The sequence below is a fragment of the Callionymus lyra genome, chromosome 5, assembly GCF_982586985.1.
Source record: "Callionymus lyra chromosome 5, fCalLyr1.hap1.1, whole genome shotgun sequence".
In the NCBI taxonomy this organism is placed as follows: domain Eukaryota; kingdom Metazoa; phylum Chordata; class Actinopteri; order Syngnathiformes; family Callionymidae; genus Callionymus; species Callionymus lyra.
In genome coordinates, this window is record NC_141822.1 from 4,242,227 (window position 1) to 4,264,189 (window position 21,963).

Genomic DNA, 21,963 nt, shown 5'->3' on the forward strand with positions numbered 1-21,963 from the left:
TTGTAACCCCAAGTTCAATAGTAAGAATCGTACTAGTACAGATTGAAATTCCAAACTGTACTAGGAGGATCTGGAATCCTCCTAGTACAGTTTGGAATTCCAATATTTCAATGTTCAGATCCCAATACAGTAGTAGGATTCCAATCACTCCAAGTAGAGATTGGAATTCACTAGTAGAATCTGGAATCCTCAAAGGACAGATTGTAACCCCAAGTTCAATAGTAAGAATCGTACTAGTACAGATTGAAATTCCAAACTGTACTAGGAGGATCTGGAATCCTCCTAGTACAGTTTGGAATTCCAATATTTCAATGTTCAGATCCCAATACAGTAGTAGGATTCCAATCACTCCTAGTAGAGATTGGAATTCACTAGTATAATCTGGAATCCTCAAAGGACAGATTGTAACCCCAAGTTCAATAGTAAGAATCGTACTAGTACAGATTGAAATTCCAAACTGTACTAGGAGGATCTGGAATCCTCCTAGTACAGTTTGGAATTCCAATATTTCAATGTTCAGATCCCAATACAGTAGTAGGATTCCAATCACTCCTAGTAGAGATTGGAATTCACTAGTAGAATCTGGAATCCTCAAAGGACAGATTGTAACCCCAAGTTCAATAGTAAGAATCGTACTAGTACAGATTGAAATTCCAATCTGTACTAGGAGGATCTGGAATCCTCCTAGTACAGATTGGAATTCCAATATTTCAATATTCAGATTCCAGTTCAGTAGTACAATTATTTGTACTAGTAGAGATTGGAATTCCATTCCAAGCTACTGAACTGAGATCTGAATATTGATATTGGTTAGGATTTGATTACATCAAAATAACATTTTTTCGGCTAAGGACGACCTTCCGCGGCTAAACCTAAAATAACATTTTAATGTAATCCCAATTTCTCCTTTAAGAATTGGAGGTTGTCCTGGTAGAATTCCCATTTTGAATAGGACAGATTCGAATTCCAATGTTCAGATTCCAATACAGTAGTAGGATTCCAATCACTCCTAGTAGAGATTGGAAATCACTAGTAGAATCTGGAATCCTCAAAGGACAGATTGTAACCCCAAGTTCAATAGTAAGAATCGTACTAGTACAGATTGAAATTCCAAACTGTACTAGGAGGATCTGGAATCCTCCTAGTACAGTTTGGAATTCCAATATTTCAATGTTCAGATCCCAATACAGTAGTAGGATTCCAATCACTCCAAGTAGAGATTGGAATTCACTAGTAGAATCTGGAATCCTCAAAGGACAGATTGTAACTCCAAGTTCAATATTAAGAATCGTACTAGTACAGATTGAAATTCCAAACTGTACTAGGAGGATCTGGAATCCTCCTAGTACAGTTTGGAATTCCAATATTTCAATATTCAGATTCCAGTTCAGTAGTACAATTATTTGTACTAGTACAGATTGAAATTCCAAACTGTACTAGGAGGATCTGGAATCCTCCTAGTACAGTTTGGAATTCCAATATTTCAATATTCAGATTCCAGTTCAGTAGTACAATTATTTGTACTAGTACAGATTGAAATTCCAAACTGTACTAGGAGGATCTTGAATCCTCCTAGTACAGATTGGAATTCCAATATTTCAATATTCAGATTCCAGTTCAGTAGTACAATTATTTGTACTAGTACAGATTGGAATTCCAATAAGTACTAGTAGGATTCCACATCCTACTGGATTCCAAACTGCACTGTCAAAAATTCATAAAAAAACGATTAGACGTAAAATAAATTCATTAAAAACTGTGTCCCTTTATTTTTTGTGTGTTTTGTTAATTCAATATAAATAAAAGTATAAATTACAGATTTTACTGCAATTGTCATTTCTCCACGTTCTTCATTGTCGTTAACCTTATTTCAACGTTTCGTTGTATTATTTCCAGTCAATTATTTTACCTGTAATACATTTTTACAAAGAATCTCTCGTACAACTCGAGACACATTATTATTGTCATCACATTATTGAACGATTTTCACTTAATATTTCAATTAAAAATAATCTTCAAATTCTGTCCATAAAAGTAATGAACAGAACCAGTGTTTACGAGTTAGAAAGTTCAAGAGTAACATTAAAGAAGAGAAAGAAAAAAAAAACATGTCTTTCTTGTCGAACATGTTGGCGCTGAGATCCGAAGACATGGCGTCGAGATGGACCAGGATCTCAGCACCGTGTTCTCGTCGGGCGGAAAGTTTCTTTATCGAGGGGTAATTAAAAATGGAACAAAAGCTTTTCTCAGACGAAAGGGTAGGAAGGCGGAAGAGTAACGAGGGATTAGGAACCAGGGAGCCAACAGTTCACCTATCATTCATGTGCCGCCGACTATAATTAGGACTCATTAATAAGAGACTCTCTCCGTTTGATTAGAACTCAAGACGACTTCTCCAGGCAAGAATCTGGTCCAAACGTTCTCGTCTCTGGTGCCGACGGACCGACTCACACCTCCAGCTCGTTACGGCTTGATTGACGCGACATCCGAGGACGGAACGCCACGTTTCCTGTCATTAACGGGCGGCGGAGGGAGGGATGCCACGAGTCGAGAGAACGACAGGACTATTTATAAGAGAGAGAGAGAGAGAGACAGGTGGGAATTAAGGCAGATTTCATCCTGAGAGACGAGACGAGACGAGAATCCACGTGAAACGTCGGAGATAAACATATAAACACGACGAGAAAAGACTTTTTTATCTGCTCAGCAGCAGGATAGTGACACGTATTGGACGCTGAAGAGAAGCGAAGGATCAACGTCGTCCTGAAACGAGATGAACGACGGCTCAGACTCATCGCAGTCATCGGTCAGATCTCCAGAAAAGCCTGGACACGTTTTTTTTTTTTTCTTCTCTTCCCTGCGTAGCATGTTTTCAGATGAACGGACGCTCAGGCGTGTTTATAATGAGGAGCTGAAGAATGAATAAAAGATCAAGGAACGGAAGCTTTTCTGTGAATCCGACGCTTTCATCCGACGCTTTTCTAGTCCAAGTGTTGCTTTTGTCAAACACGGGAAGTAAAATAAAACAAGTATTTGTCTGTTTCCAAGTACTTCGATATTAACTATATTTAAAGGTTGAATCGTTTTTATTCAATCATTATTTAAAACACTTTAGAACGTCACATATTAACTATTAATAAGCTACCTATTTATAGTTATTAAATGAACCACTTATTAACCACCATAAAGTACTCACTCACACCCTGTTCATTGTGACAATATTCTACCATTAATAACACGGAGTTGACGCTGAACTACACCTTAATTACTGATTATTGCAGGAAATAGGTCGTTCAAGATGAACTACCTTCTCTCTATTTACTCCTCATTCAGTGTAATTACCTTTAGCAGAATAAATCACTATTAATGATACTTTTAAAGGAAGAAAAAGAAGGAAAAATACTAGTTTTAATAGCTTCTTAATTACTCAGGAATATATATTTGTGATTGTATTCCAAAGTGGCAGCATATTCATACTTCTATTTTATTTTACACAATTACAAATACTTATTGTTGAGTAATTGTGTTACGGATGCTATTCATATTGGTGTATATATATCGATATATATATCGATATATATATCTATATATCGATATATATAGATATATATACTGTATGTTGGTAAATATTTATTTAAAAGAGAAAGTATTGATAAAAGTAATTATTTATCCTGTGTTACTTAAACATAATAATGGGTAAATAGAGAGAAGCTATTTTTATTTTAATTATTTCTTTATTTCCTGTAATAATCAGTGATTAAGGTGTAGTTCAGCATGAACTCCTTAATGTCATGTTATTAATGGTAGAATATAGTAACAACTAACAAGGTGTGAGTTAGTACTTTATAATGGTTAATTAGTGGTTAATTTCCTGTTAATACAGGTATAAATAAGTAGCTTATTAATAGTTAATATGTGACGTTCTAAAGTGTCACCAAATAATCAAATTATATTGTATATTGAAAGGAATTATTGATCAATTGTACTTCATTTGTATTATTTCATGTTTATATTCTGTATTGCCAACATGTATTTTAAATATGAAATATATATATATATATATAATATATATATATTAAAATGATCCTGAAATTAACTGGCAGCCAGTGAAGAGTTTGAAGGAGAAATGTGAGTTCTTCTACTAGAGCGGCTCAGAATTCTGTACTGAAAAGTACTGAAAAAGATAGCAACTCTTGTTTCCTCCCACAGTCCCCAAAACAAACGGGTTGATTAAAAATATTGAATTAAAAAAGTTGTGTTATCTCAGGGTCAAGATGAACCGAAGGCCCGGAAACAAATGTAGTTGTGTTATCCTTTGCCTTATCTCAGGGTCAAGATGACCCGAAGGCACCGAAAACAAATGTAATTGTGTTATCCTTTGTGTTATCTCAGGGTCAAGATGACCCGAAGGCACCGGAAACAAATGTAATTGTGTTATCCTTTGTGTTATCTCAGGGTCAAGATGACCCGAAGGCACCGAAAACAAATGTAATTGTGTTATCCTTTGTGTTATCTCAGGGTCAAGATGACCCGAAGGCACCGGAAACAAATGTAATTGTGTTATCCTTTGTGTTATCTCAGGGTCAAGATGACCCGAAGGCACCGGAAACAAATGTAATTGTGTTATCCTTTTTGTTATCTCAGGGTCAAAAGAATTCTGGCTGCAGAGTTTTGTATGAACTGCAGGCGAGACACATCCTTCTTGTTTAGACAAACCAGTATATAATGTTAAATATGGACGTCGTATCATTGGTTTAATTTCATGATCTGTTTAAAACAAGTGAAATGAGCTCCAGGGCAGAGGTATGAGCCGTGTCAGTGCTTTTCTTGTCACTCCTATTTTAAGTAAACGAGGGTTAAAAAAAGTGAGTATTGAGGTGACGCTGACATGGAGGGTTTTGAATGTACTGTGTGTTTAAATCATGAAAATCATCATCTATAAACATATATTTATATATATATACAACAGAAACCTTCTCAGATGGTTCAGATCAAGGCCAGGTCTGGATTCTGCTGCAGTGACTCAGAAAAGGCAACGATGTCTAAACAATTACGAACATAAACGATGACAAAGTGTTTGAAGTTAATTGAAAAAACAAGCCTTTCAAAGAACAACAACAACAACATCCTCCGACATCTAAACACGTCGTCCACCGACACAATGTTTACGTCGGGGAAGGATTTACAAGCAAAATTGTCTCTTTGAAAACTTTAAATAAGGAATATTGAGTTTTAAAAGAGACGGAAGTATATCATCAGAATATTTAACGTGTTTTCATTGAAATGTTTGTTTTGCATGCATTTTATTATTTATTTGAATAACCGAAAACAATAAATTGAATATATATTTAAAAATGAATACTTTTCTTTAAAAATAGAGTTTGTTAAATAATTTAAAAATACATTTTATTACAATCTTGGTGTAATTGTCAACCAACAACACCAATAGCAAATAAAACACTTTTATATTGAATTTAAAAGGATAAAAAAAAGATAATAAATAATAATAATAATAAGATAATACATTGTATTATATAATGATTAAAGTATCAAATTGTATGTATAAAAAGTAACCAAACATATTTATAAATAATAATAATTACAAAAAAATAAATGTATTACTAATTTAATTTTTAAAACAATTAATATTTAATTAAATTGTTTTAAATAAAGATTGAATGCTTAAATAAAATTTAAATAAAAAGAGAAAAACAAAAAAAAAAGGTTCAACATTTGAAACATTTTATTTAACCATTGAAATTCTGATGGAATTATATACTTCCAAAGATTTAATATTAGTAATAACAGCAAGAGATTGAATAATTATGGCCTTGACACAATTTTTTAACAAAATAAAAGCTAAAATAAACAAAAACATAATGAGATATTTTCAAATGTTAAGTTCAACAAATAATCATGTTAATCACAAACATGGACAGTAAATAATAACTATTAATGTTTTAAATATATTTATATTTGGTTGGAAAAAAATTAAAATGATCTTTTTTCCAACAGTTTTCATGTGTGTTTTACGTGGAAGAAGAATCAAAAATCATTGTTGGGACGTTGTTTCTGGTTCTGTTGAAACCAGCTTTATTTTGTAGTAGAACGTGCCCTCGAGCAAAGCAACAACAATTCCTGACATCTTTGCTCACAAGTTAGTGTTGGAAATTATTTTTTTATTTGTGATCAAAAATGAAACATTTATTTATTTATTTGTTAAATAAAATTGATGACATTTTGTTTTCATTTTAAAAAATGTTTCTTTTGATAATGAATATGCATCTTTTTTCATGGTGAATATTTTAGAATTTATTAGGTTGCTTAAAAAGATGAATAAAAAGGGGAAAAAAACGACATTTTGTCAATAAAATGTTACTTTTACATTCATTTTAACTTTTATTTTCTCTCCTGTTGTTTGTCCGTTCAACGGCCGATGTCATGAGTTGTTTTTAAGAGGATTCACAAAAAGGCAGCGTCAACGACGTGGGATTTGAACCGCGGCACATTGCTAGTCACAGGAGAGTGGGTAGATTCCTCTGCCAGAGTGAGCCAGAAGCACCGCCATCATTAGCCACATCTAGTGAACACACTGTACACACTTGTTAGCATTCATTACTCACGGAGTCAGAAATAGATCGAGGTGCAGAGCGAGAGAGAAAGAATGTTCCTCCGCCACGACTCCTCCAGTCATTACGAGCAACATGAAGCTTCACTTTCATTTATTCATGTTCTTCCTACGGACGGACAAACCTGCGTCATGTGACTCCAGAAGAGAAGGAACCACTGCTTCTGTTAAGAAAGAAAAACACGTCGACGTGCGGCTGAATAATAATTGAATAATCTTCTGTCGTGAAGTTCAGTCGAGGGAAGACGTGACGACTGGTCCAGAGAAACCAAAGAGGTTCTGCTGAGAACTAAAATGTTAGTTTGATTTAAGGAGTTTAAGCCTTGTGTTGTCTCAGGGTCAAGGTGACCCGAGGCCAGAGAGGGCGTTCATCTTGACCCAAAAGCAACGCAAAGGATAACACATACATTTGCTTCCGGGCCTTCGGGTCATCTTGACCCTGAGATAACACAAAGGATAACACAATTACATTTGTTTCCGGTGCCTTCGGGTCATCTTGACCCTGAAATAACACAAAGGATAACACATACATTTGCTTCCGGGCCTTCGGGTCATCTTGACCCTGAGATAACACAAAGGATAACACAACTATATTTTATTTCCGGGCCTTCAGGTCATCTTGACCCTGAGATAACACAAAGGATAACACATACATTTGCTTCCGGGCCTTCGGGTCATCTTGACCCTGAGATAACACAAAGGATAACACAACTATATTTGTTTCCGGGCCTTCAGGTCATCTTGACCCTGAGATAACACAAAGGATAACACAACTACATTTGTTTCCGGGCCTTCAGGTCATCTTGACCCTGAGATAACACAAAGGATAACACAATTACATTTGTTTCCGGTGCCTTCGGGTCATCTTGACCCTGAGATAACACAAAGGATAACACAATTACATTTGTTTCCGGTGCCTTCGGGTCATCTTGACCCTGAGATAACACAAAGGATAACACAATTACATTTGTTTTAGGTGCCTTCGGGTCATCTTGACCCAAAAGCAACGCAAAGGATAACACAATTACATTTGTTTCCGGGCCTTCGGTTCATCTTGACCCTGAGATAACACAAAGGATAACACAATTACGTTTGTTTCCGGTGCCTTCGGGTCATCTTGACCCAAAAGCAACGCAAAGGATAACGCAATTACGTTTGTTTACGGGCCTTCGGGTCATCTTGACCCTGAGATAACACAAAGGATAACACAATTACGTTTGTTTCCGGTGCCTTCGGGTCATCTTGACCCAAAAGCAACGCAAAGGATAACGCAATTACGTTTGTTTACGGGCCTTCGGGTCATCTTGACCCTGAGATAACACAAAGGATAACACAATTACGTTTGTTTCCTTTTTTAATTCAATATTTTTAATCAACCCCTTTGTTTTGGGGACTGTGGGAGGAAACAAGAGTTGCTATTATTTTCAGTACTTTTCAGTACAGAATTCTGAGCCGCTCTAGTAGAAGAACTCACATTTCTCCTTCAAACTCTTCACTGGCTGCTCTAGTAGAAGAACTCACATTTCTCCTTCAAACTCTTCACTGGCTGCTCTAGTAGAAGAACTCACATTTCTCCTTCAAACTCTTCACTGGCTGCTCTAGTAGAAGAACTCACATTTCTCCTTCAAACTCTTCACTGGCTGCTCTAGTAGAAGAACTCACATTTCTCCTTCAAACTCTTCACTGGCTGCTCTAGTAGAAGAACTCACATTTCTCCTTCAAACTCTTCACTGGCTGCCAGTTTCTTTCAGGATCATTTTAAAATTCTGGTTCTTACTTTCAGATCTATTCATGGTCAGACCTTCCATCAGTGATCTGATCCAGACTTACACCCCAGCTCGGGCTCTGAGGTCTGTGGATCAGAATCTACTGAATCTACTTGATTCTCTGAGACTCTTGTGTTTGTCTCAGTATTATCTTGATCTTTTAAGTTGATATTTCATTGAATATCGTTTTTATTGTTTAAGCGCTTTGTGACCCTGGTCTGGAAAACACTCTACAAATATGACTTACTTACTTATTCACTGTTAAGAGCCAGTTAAATTTCCCGCCATTTTAAAACAGAGTCGCAAAATCTTTTACGACACAGTTTATAGTCATAAAATCGATCCTACAAAAACAATCGTAACAACATATTGAAGTTATCAGTGATCTGATCCAGACTTACACCCCAGCTCGGGCTCTGAGACCCTAGTCTAGACAGATCTTTACAAATGACTTACTTAAGTGAATAAATATAATCACAAAAACACGTTCTGCCTCTGATTTTCTTATTTTCATTCCCGCGTTAATAACATCTATTATTTTCCTCATCTTTCTGAAACTTGAAGAGTTTTCTGTGTCTCACATTTCAACCCAAAAAAGTGCTGAAATGTGGTTTTTGCTCGGCGTTTATATTTCTCACCAAAACCTCGTCTCTCATCGGAAAAGTCAGAAAAAAAAGAAGAAACTCCGACACGTGGTTTGGAAGACGATCTCCCACCGACGTTCCCATCATTAATCTGGCCTAGTTTCTCTAGACGCGCGAGAGCGAAGTGAAGATCTTTGTGTTCCAGGGGAGCCGGTGGACCTCATCACATCACGGGGTCCCGCCGAGCCTCGGCGACTCGTTGCCCACCATCGCGCCGCGGGACCCTTCGCTCCGGAATTAAAAACCGCTGCTTCCATGGAAACGTGTCGGCGGCTCACGGCTCCGCGTGACCTCTGAACCCCGGGTCTTTCTCTCGCAGCCGGGACCAGGACTCTAAAGATGGGGCGCATGTGGAGCAGAAGAACAATCCGCCAGCATTCTTGGCCCCCAGAAGAAAAGTATTAAAACTCTTATGAGCTGCTGTGTGAAAACGGAGAGAGAGGAGCCGCCGAGTGAGGAAGATGGAGTTTTACAAATATTAGGAGAAGATTTTTAACATGTTAAAATTAAACAAAAAACTAAACAAAATGAAGGATTTATGTTTATACCTTGTTACACCAGATTTAAACTATATACCGGTCGAAACAAACACTTTTTCTAGATTTATTTGGTACTTTTTTACTTTCTTTTCTAAACGTTATTAAAAGCAATTTCACCTTTTTATTAATTGTATTAGTTTAATAATAAATCCCACTTCCCTTTGATTAAAGATTTATATTAAATACTGTTGTTAGTATGTTCTCCCTGTGTTGTGTGGGTTTACTCCGGACACTCCGGTTTCCTCCCACAGTCCAAAAACATACAGAGGTCGATTGAGAATTTGGGGAAATTGTCCGTAGCTATGAGTGTGTGTGTGAATGGTTGTCTGTCTTTGTCTGTCCTGAGACAGACTGGCGTCCTGTCCAGGGTGTCCCCTGCCTCTCGCCCTGGGAAACTGGGATAGACTCCATTCTACTGTGACAGCCATAAGGAATTCAATGGCAAATACAATAAATGAAAGAATTATTTTAATACATGCTTGTGAAATAAACTATATGTAAGGAAAATGTGATTATTTTAATATAATATAATGACTTTTTAATTTTCCTACCTTGTAATGACTTTTTCTTCTTCTCTTTATTAGAGTTCTTAAGTCTCTTACAACAATCACAATTAATAATCCTAATATTAATATAAATAATTAATTATGCCAAAAGTCTTGATCTTGAATATTGTTTAATTAAATGTAAAGTATTTTATTTTTTATTAATCATTTGTACGGCATTTTATGGTAATGTCTCCTATTTTATTTTGTATTATTATTAATTTATTCTTATTAAATTTGCATTATTTAATTTAAAACTTTTCTGAATCTGATTTTTTTTATCCATTAACATATGATCTGCAAACGTATATATTTCAACCTCAGTCATGAATCCCTTTTAATATTATTTTATTAATCATCATTTTTTTAACCACCTGTAAATGTCACCTCATCAAAGTAACACTAGCCACGATAGTATTCAGGTAGTAAAGTATATAGTATAGTATAGTATTTTCTTAAAAAACAAAGTATAAATCTATTATTGAATCCACAGCATAACTGTAACAAAAAGTTATTAAATACAATTTGGTTCTAAGAAAGTTTATAGAAAAACCAAAAGAACCTTCTGTTTATTGTCAAAGCAAAGGTATAAATCAATGTAACAATATCACTGAATGAAACTTTCATCACTTTAAATACATTTCACACATTTCTGCAGCAACTTGAACGAGTATTTAAACTGTCGTTGTTCAAACACAACATCTATGAACAAGAAGAAACATTTTTATTTAAACTCAATAAACTCAAAGTTCGGTTTTTTAACTCCATGAACTCAAAGTAAATTCACATTTAAAACAAAGCCAGAGAATTTCTCGGTTTCATGTTATGTTCTGATCTTCAGGGGTCATCGAACCTCCGCCCTTGCAGTTTCCAAATCAACCGAAAACAACCCACACGATACAAAAACAGCCTTTTTTTTCCTGCCAAAAATCTCCCCGAGTTCCTTCCTGGAATAGACACAACAGCCTCGCTCTGATGAAGTAAACATTCATGAAAATAACTGCTGATTCTTCTCGTACGTTCTCTGAAGGCCACGTTTCTATAAGTTACACTTGAATGATTGTTTAAAAATTTGAAAGTCTGATGTTTTTTTTGCCGAGTTACACTTTACGTTCATCTCAACATTGACTTCATCAGCACCAGACGTGTCCGACTGGAACCATGTTGGATCACAGGACAGAAGTTCCTGAAGGTCACCAAGACGTTTTCGAAGCGTTATCTGATGGACCAGAATGCAGAAAATACTTCAAACTATTTGAAGAAACATCAATTTTTGGAGTGTATTTCATTGGTTTTATTCATGTTGTTTAACACTTCAGGACATCTTCAGTTTCTTTGTGAATCAACTCTCGATGTTTTCTGCCTCGTATTAAATAAAAGATTGTCTTGATTTCTTCGCTTGTTCAGCAGAACATTTTTCCACGACACGACTATTGGTTCTTTCCCTTCGATAAACATGTCCATTTTCCCGCTGACTAGCTAGCTATGAGCTACCTAGCATCAGGCGCAAACAGCCAGGTTGTCAAAGAAAGTGTCATCGTCATCACAGATGGTGTGTTCAGGTACAATTGGAAACTTTAGAATTTGGAGATCGAGGCGTTTTTTGTGTTGCATATTCACGGTTAATAGTTAAAAAATGTATTAATAGCCATTAATTAATTAATTTTCTGTGCCGCTTATTCCCTTATGGGTGCCAGGGGGGCGGAGGGCAGCTAGCAGAGTCTATCCCAGCTTCTTCGGGCAAGAGGCAGGGGACACCCTGGACAGGACACCAGTCAGGACACACAAAGACAGACAACCATTCACACACACACTCATACCTAAGGACAATTTCCCCAAGTTTCTCCAATTAACCTCTATGTTTTTGGACTGTGGGAGGAAACCGGAGTGTCCGGATTACAGTACCACGCAACACGGGGAGAACATACATACTCTAAACAGAAAGGTCACAGGTTGACTTCCTCCTGACCTGGAAGCGAACCGGCAACCTTCTTGCTCTGAGGCGATCATGCTAACCACTTGAACCACCTTGCATCGCTAGTTAAAAAATATGTTAATTAATATAATATTCTATTCTTCCTTCCCATTTTATAATGCCCCCCTAGCGCCCCCTGGTGGTCGCCAGTTTGTTATCCAAGTACTAAGGCAGCCTTCTTCTACACCTGACACCGGTTGTTTAAATGTTAGCTACTGTAAAGGAACTTTTGCTCTATTGAATATTACTGTCTTACAGGTATTTTGAAAAAACATATGTTGTTGACTCTGAAGCAACATTAGTTTCTGACGCTTGTTTCAGTCAAATTTAATCCTGTGAACTGGTAACAAAGAGTAACAAACAAACTCTACTAGTGAAGAAAAACCACAAGAAGTACTTTTCATCTGTTAACCCTCGTTTTCATTGTCATTTTTGGCGGGTTCTACCTGAACCCATGACCTCAGGTACTGAACCCTGGGATGTCGAGCCACATCTGAATCCATATAAAAACAAAAAAACCTCTCACAGTCTTCGCGGATCTAAAACAAACGCAGATGTTACACCGAGGCTTCTTCTTCGACATCACGGAACATTACGATGATGTTGAGAAAACGTCGAGCTTGGAGGGAAACGAGCCACAAACTCAGCAGAGCTGACAGCACGTCCTCGCTGTGGTGAACCACCGTCGCAGCTGAAGATGGTTGAGGAACGCGAGACGATGCCTGGACACGTGGACCCGTCAGAACCACTTGCTGTGATGGACTCAACGTGGACTTCGTGTACGTTTACTGAGCGAAGACGTGAACTGAATCCTTCTCCTATGGAGACTTTATAGTAAATTAATTCAACGCCGCGACACAGAAATAGAAGATTTCAGTCGCAGTATTAGCTCGACCAACCATTGAACGTTATCGTTATTGTCGTACGAACAATAGGACGATCGCACTGAGACCACGAGGGAACCTGTGGTCAATATGCAGCTTTATGAAAACCAAATGAAAGTCACAAATCGACAGAAGGTGGCAGTAGCGTTCCCTGAAGTCGATCGATCGCACGACCAAGAAACTGGGCGGGAGAGTTTTCGCCAACATAGGAAAAATATGATTCGTTGGTGAAGTTGACGAAGAACAACAATCTGTTGCCGATAAATCGATGAAGTGATCATGAAAAATAAAGCGGCAAAAATACAGAAAGTAAAACCTCAAAATGCACCTTGAAAAAGTCGATAAGCTGCTCGATTTGAAAATCGGGTATTTGGTGGTAGAACACCAGTGATGGGGAAGCATTGAAAGTGACGGAATATTAGACCCCGCCCACCGAAAACACGTTTTTCTGGAGATTAAATTCAGTTGACCATAACCACAGCCACAGCCAAGCATGGAGGCTTGTCACTGCGCGTTATCAATGGTCTCCACCTCCAAGGGTCTCGATGTATAAACAAAGCGTGATTACAGCTGGAGGAGGAGTGAAGCCATTATAACGTCATAATGGACTCTTGTAACCTCTCGTTTGTCCAGATTTCAGAGCAACTTTATAAAGTAATGAGTGTAAAACATGGTCATGATGAGGAGTTACTGCTTCTTGGAGAGAAAGGAGCGTGAGTTTCACATGAGTTGACCTTTAATAACGTGTTACTCCCAAAACTGACTATGCTTAAAAAGGCGAGTGGTCATAATGTAACGGTCGGTTGCTCTGTAACCTTTCTTTACCTGAAAGGCCTGACAAGGAAAAATGGCATTTGCTTTTCGCATCACGGCTGCATTAGCGCTCGGAAATGTCAGGCATGTAACTCTTGACATGCATGTGGAAGACATTTGTACAACCGTGTTCTGGACACAACTACACAACGTTGTGTGCCCGGCTTGTCTCTTTAATAAAAGAACATTTGGAATCCCGTCACACACAGCGAGTATCTGCTGCACACAGTCCACACAACAAAGGCTCAGCGAGGGTTTGGTTTCATGGCTCAGGCGCAGCTTTCCCTCTCGCCGGGTGACGGATTGCGAGGAACCACATCGCCAACTGACGGCAAACTGGAGGCTTGACAACCGACGGGATCGAGGCCCGGAGAAGAAACCACAGCAGCTTCTTTTTTTCCCTTTCAGCTCCCTCATCACTCCTGCTGCCGTCCTTTTAGCCCAGAGACAGAGAAGTCTTGACGGATCTCTCTCCTCGTCCGGATCCATATGTAACCGCAGACTTAGCATCTGCTTATTCAGGAACTGTCTGTGTGAGAAGAATCTCCGACAAACACCAGATGAAGAGGCAGCGAAGGTTTACATTCCGCGCATGAGCGGCGGTTCGAGGGGGAAAAATAAAGCAAAATGTTTTGTTTTAAATGGAACAGTTTTGTGTTGTTGGAGCCACCAGGCGAGAGAAAGTCATTAAGGAAACTAAACGTGTGCAAAAACAAGTAACATCACAGAGGATTCAGACCGAAATAGTCGCTCAGGAAACTCAAAATACAACAATTTAAGACGACAACGACTAAGTTTTAGGAATTAATGCGTTTTTATCTGACTCAGAAACTTTTATTGACAGGGTTGTAAACACAACACAGGGTTTCTTGTGGTAGAAGTACAGAATGATATGAATGAAATACAATTATTATTGTTTTATATATATTATTTTAATTGTTTTACAAGTAGGGTTAGTGTAATGCGTTTAATTTGCTGCTAAATTAAGGGTTAGCATAGATTTTAACATGGGCAAACATTGGTAAATCTTCTGATATTTGATGTTTCCAAAATGAGCTTTTATTTTATTTAATCACTTTCTTTTTTGGTGAATATTTATTTGATACTTTTAAATAAATAAAAAGTATTGCATGAATAGTAAGAATATAAAAGGAAAAACTACACAAATATCAACACTGAAATAAATTAGAAATCCTTTGACTTTGATTGAGAAATTGTAATTTCTATTTTTTTTTTGTCTTTCTTTTGATCTTTATTGTACATTAAACTAATTCTGGCTATTCCAGTTTTCACAGTTTATTTAATCATTGATTTTATTCAAAATAAAAATAATATCACCATGGATTTTGGATCTACAATGATTTCAGCTAGTGTTATAATGTTATAATATTTTAAATAATGTTAATGTTTAACACAAGGAATACATTAAAATCAAATCTTAAAAAGTGAGTGTGCACAACCATAGCCACGTTAGCTTAGCAATTAGCACATTTTTACAGTTAAGTGAAATATATAAAAAAAAGTTTTTACATTGTTTCCTAATAGTTAGATACAAAACTAGCTAATACAAATCAAGTGGACATTTTTACTTCATTAAATCTTAGCAGGAAGATGATGCTAAACTAGCGTTGATAAATGTGTTAACAAGAGTTAGCCAATTATCTGCTAAAGCTAGCAATTGCAACCCTTCTATTGTTTGGATTCCAAAAATATTTAATGTCATTCATAGTCCAGAAGGTAGTTACTACAAAGTACTACACTTGTATTCTGTCCATACATTTTGCGTAGCTAAGCTAGGTTTAGCTATAAAATGAGACGTCTGGAAGAATTTAGGCTTTGACTGAATAAAGCTGCGAAACTATTCCATCTCTTTTAACCAACGCTGGACTCTTTTCACTCTAATGGTTCACAGGCTGACTCTGAATCCTGACAAGTATGAATGTGTTGTGGTACTTTCGGGGTCTCACTACGACGGCAAATCTTGGAAGGCACAGATGTTTTGGGCCCCCTGCTGAGACTCTAATCGCTCCACTGAGCCACTCCAGAAGCTTTAAGAAACCCAAGGAACGAACACTGTGTTACAGCAGCTCCATCACAGCCCGGGATCGTCTGCCGGGGCCCAAACTTTGGTCCGTTTGGTCCGTCAGCACTTCGGGCTCCGGATAAATGCCGCACAGTTCCGCTCACTTAGCTCGGCTTTTCCAGGTCAGTCATTGCCCTTTACAGATCTCGGTCCCTTCGCTCCCAACTAAAATAAAATAAAGCCCAAGAAAAGATGCTTCGCCGTCAATCACAGCTTCTACTTTCTGTCCTCGGCTGCAGTTTGGACTGAGCTTCGAGAATCTCTGGGAGGGAAACCGTCAGAGTTAGAGACCGAGTGTGTTTTCTCTCTCGCAGCGAATAATAACTTCAGTCACGACGAGGTAACCATTGATATCAGAGGAATATTACTGCTGTATTATTGACTTGTTATCTGACCATCATTCCACCGTGACACAAATGTGAAGGTGGAAGTATATACAGTATCAATACAAACTACGGCTGCACGATATTGGAAGTATGTGCAATATTCTTTATTGGGGTATTGAATTGTGATATATCGATATTAATGCGATAATTTTTACTTTCACCTAAAAATGTAGCCACAAGTACTGTAGGTGAGGTCCAGGGGTTTAAAGAAGGAATACGATGCGATATTTCCCTTTCATTTATTTCTACGCTTCTGTGTCGACATGATGGTAGAAAAATATCTCTTATAACGCTCAGTCTCGCGGGACTTGCATCGGTTTCCCGCCAAAACTGAGCGACATCAGAGAGGAGCCGCCGGCGCGTCGTGATATCACCAAATCAATAATAAATCCACCTCCTTGTACACGCACACATAACACTTTATAAATGACGCTAACAACTTAGCTCGTTAGCATACGGTGAAGACGCACACATAACACTTTATAAATGACGCTAACAACTTAGCTCGTTAGCATACGTTGAAGACGCACACATAACACTTTATAAATGACGCTAACAACTTAGCTCGTTAGCATACCGTGAAGACGCACACATAACACTTTATAAATGACACTAACAACTTAGCTCGTTAGCATACGGTGAAGACGGACAGGTTTGTTTGGAAGTTCACGATCTTGTAAGAAAACAACTGAGACGAGATGAAAAGTTCTTACAATATGTTGCTTTAACAAAGGAGGTTGAAAGAGACGAGTGACTGGATCACTAGTGTTTGACTAGATCATAAGTTAGTATTACTTCCGTGTATATACTGAGCCAAGACACGTCGCCATAGCAACCGAGCCTAGCAAGACGCGCCGCACAGTTCACAGACGGACGGAGACGTAAACAACAACGAGACATAGAAGTACAAATTGACAACTTTACAGAACGTGACACTGATTGATCGAAGTGCAGATTTAAGAAAAACTTGATTTGACTGATTGATTGATCAATGAAAAATTATAAATTATCAAATGTTTTATATATGTATATCGCACATGCTAATATTGCTATATCTATATTTTTTCAATATGTCCTGCAGCCCTAACACAAATTCATGAAAATACACTCAAATAAAAAGTTCTTACCTCGGCCAATGGGATGCCTTCGGGAGGTCGACATTGAAGTAGTACTTCCTGCTCCAGTGTCACTTCCTTTCCAAGAGGCTCCTGATCAAAGGTTTTTCTCAAATCTGAAACAGAAAAGTGAAGAAAATTCAGTCATTCTAAGAAACTAGGTGCGTGAGAAAATATCAAAACACTAAAGATCGATATTTTTCATCACCAGATTTATATTCATATTCAGAGCATTTGTTCATGTTTGTGGCGCAATTAAACCTCCAGCCTCTAGATGGCAGCAGTCATTACGTCCTTCACAGCTAAAGGAGCGATTTTATCCCTTGATAACTGAGGACGAGTGGATACAGTCGACTACTACAGCAGCTTTAAGATTCTGTAAGACATTTAAGACATAAGACCTTGTAACTTTTGCAGCTATTACAAAGACACTGTTTATTTAAGAGCAAAACCATGCAGGAGCAAAGGTCTCAAGCAGCAAGTTTCCAAAGAATTTAATTTGACTTTTGTTGCTTTTGTTTGTTAAAAAAAATTATAAAATGCTTTTTTTAATTGTCATATAAAGTGGATGGAATTTAAACAATTAAATAATAATAATTAAAACAATGATTCAATTGTATTTTAAAATTGTATTTGTTCTATGAAAAATGATACCAGGTTTACAATAGTATTAAGTATTTGAATTGTATTTTTTATTATTATTATTATTATTTTTAATGGCTAGTTTAAGATCATTATGATCATTAATTGCTAGTTTAAGATCACTAATTGCAATACAAAGTGTAATCGTCACCTGTTTCCCAGACTGTACATAAGTGTACACACACGTGTGTGTATACTAATGTACACACGTGTACACGTGTGTGTAGTGACAACACAACATGAATCTGGTGGATATAGTGGAGCTACACGAGGCTCAAACAAACCATGTTTAATTCAAGAGAATCCCTGAGAGTTTCCTCCCTCAAGGCTCGAGCGACATGACAGAGTTGACACGACTGCTGGAAAGGTTGAGGTCGTCGTGTACGTTCGTGTACGTTCGTGTACGTTCGTGTACGTTTGTGTACGTTCGTGTACGTTCGTGTACGTTCGTGTACGTCAGAATAACTTCCCTCACATCACACGACGCTCGTGTCGGATCAGGGTCGGACTCTGGACAGTCTCTGTGGTTCAGCATCAAACACATTCTTCACGGCAACACGACTCGTCGACTCTCCCGTCGTACACGCTTGAGTGTTGTCATGGTAACAATATGCATGAAACTATGTAAAAGACGTATTTGGGTCAACTCGTTTTTTTCAAAGACACGTTTAATTTTACAAACCCCAATAATTTCGAGATCTGGTCCTGAGTGTGTTTCTATAAAAATATCACAAGGTTGATGCTGATAGAAAAAATGGGGTTGAAACAATTTGCACTTTGAATTGAGGATATAATTCATGGTATTTTGGTTGTTGCTGATTCACTTTTCCATTATTTATGCTTTTTGTGTTTACTCATTGATTTTTTGGGAATATTATTCTAATTTGTTTAAATAAAACTTGGAGAATTTTACATAACAAATGTTGAATTATTTGATTAAACAATTTACTTAAAAAATCGTTGTATTTAAAGGTTAACTTTTTTTTAAATAATATAATTAAAAATGGCTATTTTCCCAAAAACTTTTGGTTGTTTTTTATTACAAAAAGTTTGATATTATAATTCCAAACGTACAAGTCGGATCAAGTAGCTCAGGTACTCTGTTAGTAATGTCTGGAGTCACTATGACTTTTTTTATATTGAATTTAATTGAAAACAATTTGAATTAAAATATGAAACTATGTACAACATTTAATTTACAAAATATTTAGCCTTTTTAAAAAAATCCAAAACATTTTTAAAGAAGTTGAATTCTTGAATTGAATTATTACAGGAAAAAAACAAACCCTTGTGTTACCTCTGGGTCAAGGTAAACGAAAGGCCAGAAAACAAATGTATTTGTGGTACCCCTTGTGTTGTCTCTGGTTCAACGTCAACGACCTCCCTGGCTTCCATAAATACATATGCAGTGGTAGCGGTTGTTCACCTTGATCCGGAGAAAACACAAGGAATACCACAAACACATTTGTTTTCTGGCCTTTGGGTCAACTTGACCCTGAGACAAAACAAGGGTTAATTAAAAAAACAACATCATGTCAATAATGGCACTGATATCCTTGGTGGTATATAAATAGTCTCCCAGTGGTTTCGCTGTGGCTGTTAGCATTAGCATTAGCATTAGCACATTGAAAAAACAAATCCATCACATTTCAAGGACAGGTTTGATAGATGGAGGTTTGAATCCCTAAACGAGGGACATAACCAGGAGGAGAGACGTTTTGAAAGCAGCTTCTTGAAGTGAAAGTTAACTGAAAGTGAACTGATTAGCAAAGTGTTCCAAATCCCTAATTAGACGCGTCGGTACCGGAATAGAATCCCGCCTCCTCCCCGGAGGAGCCGAGAACACCTGCAGTCGATTCATTTTGGGGAGATTGACTCCTTTTATTGCTACGAAATCAAGCATTAAACCGTCGACCCTGAGCAGGTCTGCGGGGTAACGTGTACCGTGAGCGCACGGGTGAGAAAATGATATTTTGGGATGTACTTGTTTGGTGTTTTGGCTTCGAGATGAAAGAGAAACTGTTTTTTTTTCTTTTGGTATCTGAAGACGCAGGAGCGGATCGACTGTCAGGACTTCAGCGTGGAGACGGATCCTGGTTCGGATGGAAGTCTCGGCGCGTCAGGAGAAGCAGCTTCTTCTTCTACACCAGACCTGGGTAAAGTGTGACTGTATTTATGCGGCCCTTGTTATGTCAAAGTATAATCGTGTATAAATGGTTCTAATCCACTAAAAAGTGTATTAATTATTCATTTACATTTTCACTTATTTACTCTTTCCCCTCCTTCTGTGTGTAATATTTGAGTACCGTATTTTCCGGACTATAAGTACAAGTCGCTCCAGACATAAAATGCATAATAAAGAAGGAAAAAACATATATAAGTCGCACTTGAGTATAAGTCGCTTTTTTGGGGAAATTTATTTGATAAAATCCAACACCAAGAACAGACATGTGATCTTGAAAGACAATTTAAAATAAAAATAGAGGCAACAACAGAATAATTGTACGTTACGTTGAACTGGCCTATAACTATCAACACAGGCCTAGAGTGCCCTCTTGTGCTTTAGTGTGAAAATAACATGTGAAATGATATACCGCTAATAATGTGGTAAAGACACTTATAGTCCGGAAAATACGGTAAATGATTCTAATGCACTTAAAAGTTTATTTTGTATCTATTATTCATTTACATTTTCAATTTTACAATTTACTTTTCCCCTCCTTTTTGTGTGTAATATTTGAGTATATATTAATCCCTCAAAATATTTTTTAAAAGTTAGTTGAAGAAATGTTTTGAAAAAAACTCTATATATCCAAGAATAAAGTTGCGTTATTTTATTTAGCTTAATAAAAGTCAAGGCCTAATGACGAATGTCCTTTTTTGGGGGGGGATTTTCTCGTCTTTCTTTTTGCTTGACGGCCCCTTAAAACATTGAATGTGGCCCCTTAAGAATTATAATTGCCCACCCCTCTTTAAATGAACTTTTTACTAGGGATATTCCCGTCTTTCTTTTTGCTTGACGGCCCCTAAGAACATTGAATGTGGCCCCTGAAGAATTATAATCCAATCCAGTCCAATCCAATGAACGTCATTTGCTTTTCCTCGCGTGAAGATGCGAGTCCTGGTGAGGCCGAGCGTCTGGAATGTTTTCAACACTCGGTGGTTCTGGACCCGACTCTCGAGGTATCACTTTAACTTTGCAGGTTCTGGCTCCGACACCCGTTTGTTGTGTTTTTCAGAAGGTTCTACACTGGTCTTCAACATGTAAAATAACTGTATTCACCAGAGTGTTGGTCACAGACGGTTAGTTTGAGAAGAAGGTTTTTTTTCTTCTTTACGACTCGTGGGACCTGGTGCGCGACCAGCTGAGTCAGCATTCCTGCGGGATTTCAACCATCGTATCCTCGGGAACACGTGACCAGCGCTTACCTCGGATGAACTCGTGCGATTCGAACCGACACGTCGTCATTTTAACTCGTACGTTTTCACAAAAGGATGCAAAACCTTTTTTTCAGAAAGTGTACATGAAAAGTAGCAGATGGTTAAATTCAAGATTGCCATCTGGATCCATAAATCTTTTGAAGGATGAGTCAAGCAGGAGCATCTGGAACGAATGACAATCTAGTAATTATTATTATTATTATCTAGTATTATTATTTATAATAGTATTAATATAATTAAAAATTATAAAACATGGTCATGATGAGGAATTTACTGCATCTTGAAGAACATTCACTACATGACACCAGAGTTGATACTATTTGATGTTTAATGACACCAGAGTTGATACTAGTTGATGTTTAATGACACCAGAGTTGATACTAGTTGATGTTTAATGACACCAGAGTTGATACTAGTTGATGTTTAATGACACCAGAGTTGATACTAGTTGATGCTTAATGACACCAGAGTTGATACTAGTTGATGTTTAATGACACCAGAG

At 37.4% G+C, this 21,963-nt stretch overlaps 1 protein-coding gene across 3 annotated transcripts in view; it reads right to left on the minus strand.

Annotated features, from left to right (window-relative positions):
- The window catches only part of unc5cb (unc-5 netrin receptor Cb), a 226,927-nt gene that overhangs the window by 62,752 nt on the left and 142,212 nt on the right, over positions 1–21,963 (minus strand). For all 3 annotated transcript variants that reach the window (XM_087790542.1, XM_087790540.1, XM_087790541.1), the window contains exon 4: positions 17,391–17,494. In XM_087790542.1, the coding sequence (XP_087646668.1) occupies positions 17,391–17,494 (104 nt within the window). The remainder of the gene's footprint in view (positions 1–17,390; positions 17,495–21,963) is intronic.